We start from the raw sequence: 15756 nt of genomic DNA, 5'->3' as shown, positions 1-15756 counted from the left end.
GGGAGGGGCTTTTAACCTCTCGTGTGTGTTTTTCCTGTCCCTAGGGTACGAGTTAACTCCTGTGGTGCCGTCGTGAAGATGAGGAGAGAAAAAAAAAATATTATATATATATATATATATATATATATATTATATTATATTGCTTCATTCAACACTGCTGTACAATTATCGAGCTGTGTATGTGCTTAGTGCTAATCTAGCAAATTGCAACTAGTTTTCAGTGCGGGGTTGGGACATGTAATATGGTCCTTAGATGTTTGTCGGACAGATTGTGGAGAAACGAGTGATGGTTGGAAGGAGTTTTTCTATCAGGCTTAGCCATATAGAGAAAAAGGGGGAAAAAGAACATTTTCAAGGAGATGTCTATGTATGTCACAGGATGTAACCGCAGTGTAGCATCTTATATTGTCTTCAAAGCCTATATGGGCACTGTATGAATTGTGTGTGTGTGTGTGTGTGGGGGGGGGGGGGGGGGGGGAGGGGTGGGGGGGTGAATAGGTGTGTGTGTGTGTGTATATAGTGTTTTTTATTAAATATGTTGGTATTAGTCACTATGTGCTGATTATGGCAGTGGTGTGGCATAATTATTAATACCTTGTATAATGGTGGTATTGGCGATATTGGTCTGCGCATAGCAGTTTTAATATAGTAACAGTATTATGTTATTCTTTAGTCACTGCAGTAGCCATGGATGAATTCTTTTATTATTTTTAAATCCTGAAGGTTTAGAGAAGAAAAACATAAAATAATGATGTAAAAATAAACCATAAATGCTTAAAGCGTAACTGTCATGTTTTTTTTTTTTACTTGCATAGATTAAGCGTTTTCAAATTAATTACTAATATACTATCAGCTTTTCTTGTCATCTAGTCCAATTAATCTTGACTTTTATCCTCCCCCCTAGCCTTTGTTATCTGCACAATCTTTCACAGCTTTTCAATAAAATCCGTCTTCACATTTTCTGCCTTTGTGAAGACGGATTCTCTCTGAGCACCTCCCTCAGAGCCTACGTGCGCGCTCCCGTGTAGAAGCCGATGCCCAGCCTGTACAGGGACATAGGAGCTGTGTCATAGCTCCTACTACAGAGAGAAAGGTGCTGCTGTCCGAATCAGAATCTTCACAAAAGATCTCCCTGCTCTTTGAAGCTGACAGCTCCCTCACATCCCACTGCAGTGACTAGGAGAGGACGGACTGAGAGATAAGAACGTGATGATTACATGCCGGGAGTCTGGAAAGCAAGAAAGGGGTTAACTGACCTGCCCAGGGCCGTCTTAACAGCATTATGGGCCCCTGGGCAGAGGTGCGAATTGGGCCCCCCCCCCCCAACCGCTGCCATCAAATCTCCCACATCTTTGCATATAGTGCCCCCCATAGTAGACAATCCCCCCATATAGTGCCCCCCATAATAGCCAATCCCCCCATATAGTGCCCCCCATAGTAGCCAGTGCCCCCCATAGTAGCCAGTGCCCCCTTAGTAGTCAGGCCCCCCCCATAGTAGCCAGTGCCCCCATAGTAGCCAGTGCCCCCATAGTAGCCAGTGCCCCCCATAGTAGCCAGTGCCCCCTTAGTAGTCAGACCCCCCCCCCATAGTAGCCAGTGCCCCCATAGTAGCCAGTGCCCCCATAGTAGCCAGTGCCCCCCATAGTAGCCAGTGCCCCCCATAGTAGCCAGTGCCCCCCATAGTAGTCCGTGCCCCCCTAGTAGTCAGGCCCCCCCATAGTAGCCAGTGCCCCCATAGTAGCCAGTGCCCCCCATAGTAGCCAGTGCCCCCTTAGTAGTCAGGCCCCTTCCATAGTAGCCAGTGCCCCCCATAGTAGCCAGTGCCCCCATAGTAGCCAGTGCCCCCCATAGTAGCCAGTGCCCCCCATAGTAGCCAGTGCCCCCCATAGTAGCCAGTGCCCCCCATAGTAGCCAGTGCCCCCATAGTAGCCAGTGCCCCCCATAGTAGTCAGTGCCCCCCAAAACATCAAACCAGTTACTCACCCGTCCGCCGGCACCAGCAGCTCCTCTCCCATCAGCGCGTCACTCCCGTCATCCTCCGGGCACAGGCAGCGGGGTACAGAGACGCTGCCTGTGCCGGAAGTGTCCTGCAGCCTGTATCATGAATGATAAAGGCTGCACAACACGGGAGTGACGCGCTGACGGGAGAGGAGCTGCTGGGGCCGGCGGACGGGTGAGTAACTGGACAGCCCGCCCAGCCCGCCCCTTCTATCGCTGCTTAGCTGAGCCGATCAGAAGATCAGGAAAGTGCTGCTCATTGCACTTTCCTGGGCTTCTGATTGGCTCAGCTGAAAAGCGATAGAAGGGGCGGGCGGGGGTCGCTCAGGGCCGCTCACTATGCATATGCATAGTGAGCGGCAATACAGGGGGCGGGCAGGACGGCTTGCTTGCGGTGCTCAGCACTGCTTGGGAGCCGTCTTTGCTTTATAGGACGCACTTAGTTTTATAAGTGCGTCTTATAAAGCGAAAAATACAGATATGTCACAAAGGGCAGGGGCCCCCTAGGATGCAAGGGCCCCCGGGCAACCGGCTACCCTGCCCAATGGGTAACACGGCCCTGGACCTGCTCTCCTCTCTTGCTGTCCAGACTCCTGGCATGTAATCATCACATTCTTTTCTCTCAGTCCGTCCTCTCCTAGTCACTGCAGTGGGATGTGAGGGAGCTGTCAGCTTCAAAGAGCAGGGAGATCTTTTGTGAAGATTGAATGCCGACAGCCCAGCAAGGCTTCATCTTGTCTTCATCTCCACTTTCTCTTCTGCTGTGCAGCCCCTCCCCCTCCCCTATGCACGGATTGCATACACGGCAGCAGGAGAGAGCAGGGGTCACGGCAGAGGGATGGAGGTGGTGCTGCTGCAGCTTCTCTGTGCAGATTTCTGCATCTTCATCTCTGTCACATGTGTGGATTTGTTTAGTGTGGAGAGAGGGAGCCATACCAGGAGCTGATGCAGACCAGATCATTCCAGTGCAGGGGGATGAAGGAGGGGGCATTACTTTTCAGTAGTTGAGTGAAAGAACGGGTCCTGCTGCCCTTCTTTCATTACTATAGGAGTGTGCAGGACATCTGCAGCTGCAGCAAGACCACCACTCCCATCATGGTATGAAAGTGAAAGCATGATGGGAGTGCTAGTCTTGCTACAGCTGCAGATACTATAGTTGGAGACAGGGGCGTAACTAGAAATGGCTGGGCCCCATAGCAAACTTTCCAATGGGGCCCCCCCTGTACAGAGCTGTACAGATGAAGTTTTTCTGCACTGGGTCTCTAAGAATATGTGAGTCCTACCCTATGGCCCCTGAAGATGTGTGGTACAAGAAACGCGTTGGGATGAAAAAAACGTGTCTGAAGAGTGTCCAAGTGAAGTAAGGGAAGTAACCTCTTCAGTTATTCTAAATAAAACGCACTAATGTAAATACTCACAAAATAAATAGAAATGGACAATGAATAATATACTGGGACAAATTACTTGGAATTTGATTATGCACACCGGGAAAAATTAAATGAAGGTGCTGGAAGCATAATAGGACGATATACAGTGCTTTTTTGGAGATTTGAGATTTTTTATAACTTTTTGTACAAGCTAAGAAAAAGGTGATGGCTGTGTATATTTAATAGACGTGTGGCTTTTGATACATATTTTAGAGGTGAATTCAAAAAAATTTTTTAAATATTTTCCCTGATACTTCAGTGCAATATAAATTAATTTAAGGAAAAAATACTAGTGTTTACAACAATCAGTTTACATATATACACTATGTACAGACCAATATTACCGCCACATAATGACCCAGAACCACACTATAAACAGAACAATATTACGAGACTGACCAAGTGGCAGTCAGTCTATGGTGGTAATGACTCTATATATAAACTATATACAGACCAATATTACCACTAGAGATGAGCGAACCTGGAGCATGCTGGTGTCCATCCGAACCCGAACGTTCGGTATTTGATTAGCGGCGGCTGCTGAACTTGGATACAGCTCTAAGGTTGTCTGGAAAACATGGATACAGCCAATGACTATATCCATGTTTTCCACATAGCCTTAGGGCTTTATCCAACTTCAGCAGCCACCGCTAATCAAATGCCGATCGTTCGGGTTCGGATGGACTCCAGCATGCTCCAGGTTCGCTCATCTCTAATTACCACCTAGGGCTGGGCGATATGGCCAAAAAATAAAATTTAATTTAATATTTTTTTTATTTATTTATTTTTTTTCTAATTATGATAGGTGTAGAGTAGAGGCATAGTGGATAAGGGGTGTAGTAACAGTAGAAGCATAGAAGATGAGGGGTGCAGTAGTAGTTAAAGTGAATGTACCACCAGGCTCAGGCTGAAGCACTGGAGGCAGAAAGACCCACCCAAAATGGGAGGAATCCCCTGCCCCTCTATGACACTGCTCCATTAGAATCAATGGAGCTGCGTTATAAAGGGGTAGGGGTTTCCTCCCACTGGGGGTGGGTCGGCCGCCTCCAGTGCTTCAGCCTGAGCCTTGTGGTACAGTCACTTTAAGGGGAGTAGCACTTTTGGGAGGAGTAGTAGTATCAGGAGTGGGGGTAATAGTAGGAATGGTACTGGGAGCAGTATTGGGGGTAGTATTGGGGGTAGTAGTGGAGCAGTATTGGGGGTAGTAGTGGAGCAGTATTTGGGGTAGTAGTGGAGCAGTATTTGGGGTAGTAGTGGAGCAGTATTGGGGGTAGTAGTGGAGCAGCATTAGGAGCAGTATTGGGGGTAGTAGTGGAGCAGTATTGGGGGTAGTAGTAGAGCAGTATTGGGGGTAGTAGTGGAGCAGTATTGGGGGTAGTAGTGGAGCAGTATTGGGGGTAGTAGTAGAGCAGTATTGGGGGTAGTAGTGGAGCAGTATTGGGGGTAGCAGTGGAGCAGTATTGGGGGTAGTATTAGAGCAGCATTAGGGGTAGTAGTAGAGCAGTACTGGGGGTAGTAGTGGAGCAGTATTGGGGGTAGTAGTAGAGCAGTACTGGGGGTAGTAGTAGAGCAGTACTGGGGGTAGTAGTGGAGCAGTATTGGGGGTAGTAGTAGAGCAGTATTGGGGGTAGTAGTAGAGCAGTACTAGGGGTAGTAGTAGAGCAGTACTGGGGGTAGTAGTAGAGCAGTACTGGGGGTAGTAGTAGAGCAGTATTGGGGGTAGTAGTGGAGCAGTATTGGGGGTAGTAGTAGAGCAGTATTGGGGTAGTAGAGCAGCATTGGGGGTAGTATTAGAGCAGCATTAGGGGTAGTAGTAGAGCAGTATTAGGAGCAGTATTGGGGGTAGTAGTAGAGCAGTACTGGGGGTAGTAGTAGAGCAGTATTGGGGGTAGTAGTAGAGCAGTATTGGGGGTAGTAGTAGAGCAGTACTGGGGGTAGTAGTAGAGCAGTATTGGGGGTAGTAGTGGAGCAGTATTGGGGGTAGTAGTAGAGCAGTATTGGGGGTAGTAGTAGAGCAGTACTGGGGGTAGTATTAGAGCAGCATTAGGGGTAGTAGTAGAGCAGTATTGGGGGTAGTAGTAGAGCAGTACTGGGGGTAGTAGTAGAGCAGTATTGGGGGTAGTAGTAGAGCAGTATTGGGGGTAGTAGTAGAGCAGTACTAGGGGTAGTAGTAGAGCAGTACTGGGGATAGTAGTAGAGCAGTATTGGGGGTAGTAGTGGAGCAGTATTGGGGGTAGTAGTAGAGCAGTATTGGGGGTAGTAGTAGAGCAGTATTGGGGGTAGTATTAGAGCAGCATTAGGGGTAATAGTAGAGCAGTATTAGGAGCAGTATTGGGGGTAGTAGTAGAGCAGCATTAGGGGTAGTAGTAGAGCAGTATTGGGGGTAGTATTAGAGCAGCATTAGGGGTAGTAGTAGAGCAGTATTGGGGGTAGTAGTGGAGCAGTATTGGGGGTAGTAGTAGAGCAGTATTGGGGGTAGTAGTAGAGCAGTATTGGGGGTAGTAGTAGAGCAGTATTGGGGGTAGTAGTGGAGCAGTATTGGGGGTAGTATTAGAGCAGCATTAGGGGTAGTAGTAGAGCAGTATTAGGAGCAGTATTGGGGGTAGTAGTAGACATGTAACACACACTACAATCATCCATTATACACATATATTCATACACACACTACAAGTACAGTTAATATACCTACTACCTCAAGCATGCTGGGAGTAGTGGTGCATCCCCCTTCTGTCCTTGGCAGCAGCAGGCTAGGATTCTCACACAGCAGCCCTCTCCCTCATGTCCCGACTGCTGTAACATAACACCAGTGGCAGCAGGAGGAGGGAAGGAGGGGGAAGCAGAGGACGGGGGTCAGATCCTGCATGAAGGAGGGAGGGGGGCTCATACACAGGAAGCAGAGCCTCCTGCAGCCTCTGTGTGACCCCTGATGGCAGCCATTAGCTGTAGGCAGGGATCACTGCCAGAGGCTGCAGGAAACTGCCAGTGCTCATAACACACACACACCTTAGCCTGCCTGGCATCCCTGCCTCCCCAGCTCCCCCACAAAGAGAGTTGAGTTTGCTAACCTGCTGCACTGTGATAGGCAGCGATCCCTGTGGCCCAGCTCCGGTGCAGATGGTGAAGTGCTCCCCTCAGTCCTGGCTCTCTGACTCCGCCCCCGTGTACGGCTGAGAAGACACTGCTGGAATTAGCAATTATCCCCTGCTGTGCCCGCCCAGCAGTGCAGCAATAGCCGGCCGAGACGCAGGGCCTGGCTTCAGTACAGTCTCTCCCCTGGTTAGCTAGTGGCAGGACAAAAGTCCCGAACAGCTAACCAGGGAGAGTGGAAACATCACAGGTGGCAAACTGACTAGGCGGGCCCTTTGATGTGAAGGGCCCCGTAGCAGCCGCTACGGCTGCTATGGCGGTAGTTCCGCCACTGGTTGGAGACAAACAATAATCAGAATTAGTGTTGTGGAAGTGCTGTATGTATAACAAACGTATTTTATTATATTAACCATTATGTCCACTATTTCTCTGCTGTACCTTCTAGCTATTCTGGTGTGATTGTATTCGGCATAGGCTGTGCTATGAGAATGGGAGGGGGTGTGTCAGAGCTTGCAGTGCTCTGATTGGTCTGTCCTCTGTGCTCGCTCCCGGCTGGTTTGTGGTGGATTATGGGTAGTGAGGGAAGGCTGCGTGAGGCAGAAAGGAAGGGCAGACATCATCAAAGGAGGATCCCGCCCACCAGCCGAAATACAGGACAGTTACTGAGGTGGCAGCTGCAGCATGTACAGGGGATGAAAAAGGTACTAAACCAAATGATTTCAGCTAAATGACTGGATGTATGATTATACCTATGCATAATCTACTGTTTGGCTGGGGTGGTGTAATTTGGGCCTGGAAATGACAGTTACGCTTTAATGTTGCCATAATCTCTCAACATTACATTACATTATTTTTTGCCACACATTGAAATAAAATTTAATATGCAGTTTATATTGAAATCTGGTACTGGATAAGTATAACATTGATTTGTGTTTAAATGTAGGTAGCAGCAAACAGAATTCTCCACTCAACCTCTGGAGTTTGGACAGTGTGGGGGCCTTGGACTGGCTGCTCCAGTTCTTGTGGAGAGGGAGTGACGCTTAGAACCCGCAAGTGCCAAAAGTAAGCAAAAAAAAGTTTGATTATTTTATCATCCTTTTTATGTTGCCCCTTACCAGCCAGACCTCCACCATTTAAAATATATTTCTCATTACATTATTTAATCTGCACAGTTAGGCTAGGGCTACACAGTGACTTAAGTTACTTGACACAAAGATTGTGAGGTGAATGTGAATGTTAGTGAATAGTGTTGCACTGTGGCGTTCAATGATTATGGCACGACTGTCACAAAAATCCACATTGCTACCACTGACCTCAATGCAAGTGGTATGTGACTGCAATCTCACTGCAACTTTTGGTCACAAGATTTAATCATGATTTCCTATTGCGTGGCCAAAGTTGCAGTGTAGCCCTACCCTAAATGTTTCGGTCTGCCAGAGATTTGAGCTTGGGACAGAGGTTTACCTTCTAGCCTTAAACATACTGATAAAGCTACACTGGAGTGGTTTGAGGCTTGTACATATCTTGGAATGGCCTAGTCAAAGCCAAGACCTTAATCCAACCGAGAATCTGTGACATAACCCATCTAACCAGGGGTGTAGCTAGGATTCATGGGGCCCCATAGCAAGGAACTGTACGCCTCTCCCAACGGTGTTCTGCTCTCCCAGATCCCTTGCGCACAAGTGATCTCCTCTGTGCCCAGGAGGGGGGGGGGGGGGTGGAGGGGTGAGCGGGATTGGGGTAATACAGGGGGGCTGTGTGCGGGCTGCTTCAAGGAACCTTATACTTTATACTGCCTCAAGTCACCTTATACACTGCACCTGGAGTCATGGTGTGGGTGTGGGATCTGAGACTATGTCCCTCTGCCGGTGCGTCTGTACCACGGAGGGAGGGACTGTGAGTGTTGTAGCCACCATGGAAACAGGCCATGCTTTGCCGGGGGGGTCCAGACCGCCTTGGCCCCATAGGGGTTGCATGGTCTGCCTCCATGGTGGCTATGCCAGTGATTGTACTTTCAAAGTGGTATCATGTTGTATAAATTAAATGATCCGAAACCCCCAAATTTTAGGTTGTAAGGCTCAGTTACCACTGAGCAAAAACAGCGGAATTCCACGGCGGAGCTCTCCCACACGAAATCCTACTGTTCTTATTGTCCTACAGTATCTCTATAGGAGGGAGCGCTCGCCTCTGCTGCTGCCGCTCTCTGCTCAAAGAATTGACATGTCTGCTCCGGAATTCCACCGTTTTTGCTAAGTGTGAACTGAGCCTAATGCAGCAAACTTTTGCAATGCAATCTATTTATACTGTAAATATAAGGCATAAGTCAATGTTTATGTATTTGTGTGTGTATATAATATAAGGTTTACCTGTTACTCCTCCTCATCACCAATCACACATTGGAGTTATTTTAATAAAGAATATATTAGTCATATATCTTGATATGATTGAGTGATTGGTATGACTTTCCTCTTTCACAGGGATAATATAGCTTCAGCATGTGCAGGAGAGCAGTGGCAGTATAAATCATGCCAGTCCATGGTAGGTTTCTGGTTTCATAATTTGTCATAAAATGTCAGATAAAAATTATTTCAGGTGTAAATGTGGACAAGCTCGTAAGTAGTAGACCCTTGTTCCTACCAATACCCTTCCTTTCCCAGTGGCTCTTTAAAACATACTTTATATTGTTATATTCTATAGTTCATAAAATATTTTATGTCACTATGGCAACACCAAGTGCCTTTCTTCCAAGTGACATTAATAACATTCACTATGGTACCAGCAGGCTTATAGCAACATTGTCGGGTATTGTCTCTCCTGTAATTGTTCCTCTTGAAACTGTGCAGGTTTGGTTACTCCTATGAACCCACGCAGCTTTCTTAAGTCCGCTTAACAATAGTCACTTTATCCACACATTAGAGTAAAGTGTCCTAGTGTTGGACACACAAGTACACAAGGGACAATACCCGACCTGTCTATTGTCCCCTCCCTGCTGTATGTATTATGGTAATAAACTGAAGTTTGAAGTCAACTACAGCGGTGAGTGCTGGATTTACTTCTCTAATACTGGATTGTTGCTATTAGCCTGCTGGTTTCAAGACAATACACAGTAATATATTGAACGTTTTTAATGTCATTCAGTATAAAGCCATTTCCAAGTTTTGTAAATTTTAATAACAAAAGTTAAATTTTAAAGAGCCACTGGGGAAGGAAGGGTATTTGCTGAGGGTAATTCCTCTAATAGAGATTGTGGTATGAATTAATGCCTCCCAGAACTGTAAAGGGTCGATTGCTAAACGATGTGTTTGCCCTTCTGACACATAAGAAGTCACAAGTATTATAAATAGCCAATGATATATGGACAAATGGTTACAGAGATTGCATTGTGGCTCAAGCATGTGCACGACATTTACTTTGTGTGCTGCATTTAATATTGCTAATTTACTATTACAATACATTTACTATTACAAATTACTAATTTGTGAGGCATTATAGTAATCTGTTTATGTGTTCTGTAGAATGCTTCTTACTCTGAGGCTGCTTCCAGACACTTTATGACATGAGGACATGACATGATCAACTGACTGCCAAGTTGTAACATTCCTGTACTACAGACATGCAAGTAGTGAGACCCCTAGAGGCCATACAGGAGCAGTCCGGCCAAAATTATTGTTGAAAGTTAGACAAATTTCTAATGTACAATAATTATGGGAAATGCACATATAGGGCTATTTCCCTTAATTTAGTAGATCATGGAGTGTTAGAATTCTCTCAGATATAGTGACGTCACGACCCAGGGTGTAATTCCTATGGAGTGTCCAGCAGGTGGCGCTCTATATGTAGGTCTATGGGACTTTATTGTTTCTATGGATGTCTATGTAAAGTAATGTAATGTAGTGTATGTACAGTGTGCTTTATTGAATGAATACATTTATGGAATACTTTAAGGGACAAGTGTCCTTGCTCCCCAAAGTATTCCATAAATGTATTCAATCAGTACATTAGGAGGGCACCGAGCAGGGAGGGAGAGAGGTGCCTGTGCATCTACCTCCCCCCTCACTCCCTGCTCGGTGCTGCTGCCACATATACACAGTACTACTTCTCCCATCATCTGCTCATAGTATGAACAGATGGTGGGGGTGTATTACCAGGGCCGATCTTCATCACTTGCCGCTGCACTGGACAATATGCACTGAACTACTACTAGGTGATAGGAGTAGTAGCTGGGTTATCACTATTACATGCCTGCCGCCACGGATGCCGCCGGGCGCAGGGGGGAGGAGTAGTACTGTGTATATGTGGCAGCAGCATCGAGCAGGGAGATGCACAGGCACGTCTCTCCCTCCCTACTCAGTGCCCTCCTAATGTACTGATTAAATACATTTATGGAATACTTTGGGGAGAAAGGACACTTGCTCCCCAAAGTATTCCATAAGTGTATTTATTTAATAAAGCACACTGTACACTACATTACATTACATAGACATCCATAGAAACAATAAAGTCCCATAGACTTCTACATATAGAGCACCCCCATAGGAATTACACCCTGGGTCGTGACGTCACTATATCTGAGAGAATTCTAACACTCCATGATCTACTAAATTAAAGGACAACTGACTTCCGGGTCCAGGGGATAGAAAAGGCTGCCAGCTTGCGCACCAGCAGCCTTTTTATTGGCTGGAGCGCATCACATGGCTTCCAGCAAGCTCAGCCAATCAGGGCTAAGCAAGCTGGAAGCCATGTGATGCGCTCTAGCCAATAAAAAGGCTGCTGGTGCGCATGTGCACCAGCAGCCTTTTTCATCCCATTCACTTTCTATGAAGACGCCGAGGAGGAAGAAGACCCGGACTGCCCCCCGACTCTGACGTCGTCGTCACCAGATGCCGCCCGGGAGAGGAGGACCTTGACGACCGTAATAGATAATGCATACATTCTTTAACTTCCGGGAAGGGGGTCGGGGGTCCGAAAGTGGGGGAAGGGGGCCAGACCGGGTATTTAACCACATAACAAAGTTATAAAACTTTGTAATGTGTGTTAAATAAGCTAAAAAAAAATTTGTGGGAGTTGGTCTTTAAGGGAAATAACCCTATATGTGCATTTCCCATAATTAATGTACATTAGAAATTTGTCTAACTTTCCATTAGTAATAACATATCAAAAAATAATTTTGGCCAGACTTCACCTATAACATATTGATACTTAGAATAAAATCACGTTTTGGGCAAAATTCTTCTTTTCAGTTGTTTTCAGATTTTTATGTAATTTAACAGCTGTGCCCAGCAGATTCAGTACCTTTTAGGAATATACAGTGTACCCTCTACAACAACAAACCCATCCCTGGCTCATCTGATCAAACATATCACTGGGTGCCATTTTATGGAGGTAAGTATAAAGAAAAGAACTAAGTGTACTCTTACAGGATCCTGAATACTGTTTTCTGTGAACATTACATATTCAATTATTTCTAGCTGCTAGTGATTTCTTAACATTCTCATTTGCTTGCATATTTTCAGCTCCCATTTCCTGCAATTTGAACTGCTTGGCTGTGGGACACAACTTTTATTACAGTTTTGGAAGAGTGTTAGATGGAACTAGTTGTGGACCAGACTCTGATGGTACTTGTATCAATGGTCAATGCCTGGTAATTTTCTATTAATAAGTGTTAATGGGAGCTTGACAGCAAACCACAGGCAGCATCAAATGCCGAAACACTCCCTGATTACTAAAAGCTGTGTTTCAGGAAGGAATAAAAAAGTTTTAAACTGAGCTGTGGCATAGTAGCAGTGCCCAGGGGATGGTCTTTCCAGCTTGCCCCCTCCTAGATCTGCTTAATTGATGGGTCTTTCCCTATACACAGATTTGGAGGTAACCTAATAAGCCAGGCAGGAGGAGCTGAGGATACATATCTGGACACTTTCCCTGTACACAGTTATCAGTAATGAAGAACCCTCCCTATATATGATGCTGTCTGTGGTCCTGGCAGCATAGATATGCAGGCAGACTCCCTGTTAACAGTAAATAAATCTGCTTAATATACACTATGTTGTGTCCAGGTTAATCTTACTCTAAATCATGCATTTTGTACATTCTCATCCTGTAGACAGCTGGCTGTGATGGCATCTTGGGTTCCGGAGTGAAGAATGATTCATGCGGAAACTGTGTAGGACAAAATGACTCCTGTATTCACATCAAGGATGTTTATCGGCTTGCTTATCCCTCTACAGGTTATATTAACTATGTATTTATTCATACAGAAATGCTTTTAACTGTTGCATATGATTGTAATACAATATAATTTAATTTATAAGGACATAGAAGAGGTTGCAGATAGATGGTCTCCTAAATACAGAATTAATGGAAAATGTTAGTAAAATGCATATCAAATGAAAAAAAAGCTCACACTTTAAACTCTGTTAAGCACAGCTGTAGCTATGTTTCCCTTCTCCCTCCATCAGTCGTCCATCAGGAAACAAATTCTGAACATTGAGATCAGTGCTTGTAATGCTACGTTTACACGGAACGATAATTCGCCCGATCGTACAAATAAACGATGTCGGAGTAACGTTTTTTTTTCATAACGATCAGCGTTTAGACGGTACAATATATCGTACGGAAATTCGTTTTGCGATCGTTTTGCGATCGCTTAAGCCTAACTCACACATTGGTTAAATCGACGAACGATTGTTCACATGGAACGATCTGCGAATTTTTTGCGAGCGATCAACAACGATTTGAAAACCTGCCGAAAGATCAATCGTTGATCGTCCGCTGCGTTTACACGTACGATTATCGTTCGAATTCGACCGTTATCGTGCAAATTTGCACGATAATCGTTCAGTGTAAACACAGCATAATTGTGCCTCCTTCGGCCTGTGTAAAAGGGCCTTGTGTCAGACATGACTTATTGGCTGTCCCCGGCACACAGACCCTAGGACACATGCCCTGCAATTGTCCTTCACCAATGCCCCAGTGTTTTGTACTTAAACTTTTTAGGAATATTAGTAGATACGAACCTTTCTTTGCACACTGCTCCTAATTTCCACAATGCCCTGTTCATAAACCGCTTCTCTGAAATTACCATGTAATCTGCTTTTTTGATTGAAACTTCCAGCTGGAAACAGATGGCAGGGCAGTATGACAGTCTTATCTGACACAAGTCAAAAGAAAACTTTAGGAACATTTGTACAGCAAGTAAAAACATTTTCTGTAATGGTAAGCCATCATTTAAAGGGGTTGTTCAGTGAACTTTTTTTCCTTTTCAAATCAACTGATGTCAGAAAGTTATATAGATTTGTAATTTACTTCTATTGAAAAATCTCAAGCCTCAAATTTTCCAGTACTTAACAGTGGCTGTATGTCCTGCAGGAAGTGGTGTAATCTTTCCTGTCTGACACAGTGCTCTCTGCTGCCACCTCTGTATGTGGCAAAATCCCCATAGAAAACCTTTCCTGCTTTAGACAGTTCCTGTCACGGACAAAAATGGCAGCAGAGAGCATACTTTGAGGAATACAGCACTTTCTGTGGGACATACAGCAGCTTCAAAGTTTTAAATAGCAGTAATTTACAAATCTGTTTTAACTTTCTGAATTTGAAAAGGGAAAACTTTTGCCCCTTTAACTTCATGTTGTAGTTAACTTCTGATCATTGCATCAGAAAAGCATGCAATTTCTAATTACACAGTGCAGCTAACAGCTCCTTCAATGTGCTACATTAAGGGCTTATTCACACAATCCTAGCCAGAGCCCCGTGGATCCGCAACCACAGACAATTTTACAGGACGTGTGAATGCAGCCGTGGGCTAGGTTCACACTATGTAACTGTGCGGCTGTATTTTTTATGCGGCTGTAAATGTGCGGATGAAACTACGGCCGTGGGAAAAAATAGACATGCGGTTCAAAACATACGGTCATTTACTTTGAAATCTGGTTCAACTAAAAATAACAAATAAAATCTTAAGAAAGTGATGCAAACACCTCTGGATGCATCTGGGAAAGCAGGGAACACAGTTTACATGAATTGCTATTACCGGGGTTTGCGATCCTCTGCACTAATGCCGATGTCTCTCATGGTTAATCTATTAAAATAATAAAACACATTTTCGTTGTAATAAAGTGCCTTTCGTTGTTCAATAATTAAATTTAAACTAATCCATCATTTTGCAATTAAATATACTGTTAAAATAAATATATATATAAATAAATGTATATTTATATATATATTTATTTTTTGACAGTATATTTAATTGCACAATGATGGATTCGTTAGAATTAAATTATTGAACAACGAAACTGAATTTATTTAATCGAAAATGTGTTTTATTAATTAAATATTAATTAGTACAGGAAGCTCCATAAGCCGTTAATTCATATTGCCGGCAAAAGAGCATTCTGTACTAATCATCACTTTACTTTAATGAAAACATCAAATGTTTCTTCTAATTATGTTATCACAATAGCATTATTAGAAGAAACATTTAGAATTATATGTGCGCTCAGCTGATTGGCTGATCGGCTGAGCGCACATATAAAGAGCCGGTCCGCAGTACAGTGACTTCATTGTGCTGCGGACCAGCGAAGAGGACACATCGGGGTGAGTATAGAGCTCTCCCCACCCCCTCCCCAGCACTGCACCCCTCCCAGCAAGGAAGGGGGGGTCAGTTAACCCCTTCCTTGCTGGGATGGGTGCAGTCTGACATCAGTCTGGCCCCCAAGGGGTTAAGGGGGATGCAATACATCCTCCCTTAACCCCTTGGGGGCCAGACTGTAAGCAGCGATCGGTAAAGATGCTGCATACTGTAAGGTGCACAACACCGCTCACAATGATGGGTGTTGTGCTCCTGTTTGTGTGTTTTTTGTGTGTTTCTCCCTTTTTGTTTTTCAGATATCGGTATCCTGTGGATTACGTCGGATTCCGTGGACTACGTCGATGACCAGCGTTTTTTTAATGTTTTTTTTTTAATAAAATGGTCAATGAGGGGTGTGGGGGTGTTTTTATTTGAATAAAATTTTTTTTTAACTTGTGTCTTGTCTTTATTTCTTTACTTTATAGACTTAGTAGTGGAAGCCGTCTAATAGACGGAATCCATTACTAAGTTGGGGCCTAGTGTTAGCCGGTATAAAATGGCTAACACTAACCCCCTATTATTACCCCAGTACCCAATGCCACCAGGGGTACTGGGAAGAGCCGGGTGCCAGTGGTTCCGGAGCGTCAAAATTGGCGCTCCTGGACCGGGCGGCAGCAGGCT

General features: G+C 44.8%; 1 protein-coding gene across 5 annotated transcripts in view; it reads left to right on the top strand.

Moving 5' to 3' along the window:
* Positions 1–15756, top strand: part of ADAMTSL5 (ADAMTS like 5) — a 145401-nt gene that overhangs the window by 38328 nt on the left and 91317 nt on the right. For 4 of the 5 annotated variants that reach the window (XM_069962463.1, XM_069962460.1, XM_069962465.1 and 1 more), the window contains exons 1-6: positions 7001–7213; positions 7456–7574; positions 8990–9050; positions 11783–11894; positions 12026–12153; positions 12613–12736. In XM_069962463.1, coding sequence (XP_069818564.1) covers positions 7082–7213; positions 7456–7574; positions 8990–9050; positions 11783–11894; positions 12026–12153; positions 12613–12736 — 676 coding nt within the window. In that variant the 5' untranslated portion in view covers positions 7001–7081. Of the gene's footprint in view, positions 1–7000; positions 7214–7455; positions 7575–8989; positions 9051–11782; positions 11895–12025; positions 12154–12612; positions 12737–15756 lie in introns of those variants that run through there. The other variant, XM_069962462.1, reaches the window with a different exon arrangement.

This window comes from Dendropsophus ebraccatus, chromosome 3 (assembly GCF_027789765.1).
Source record: "Dendropsophus ebraccatus isolate aDenEbr1 chromosome 3, aDenEbr1.pat, whole genome shotgun sequence".
NCBI classification, from domain to species: Eukaryota; Metazoa; Chordata; class Amphibia; order Anura; family Hylidae; genus Dendropsophus; species Dendropsophus ebraccatus.
This window is presented reverse-complemented; position numbering and strand designations above follow the sequence as displayed.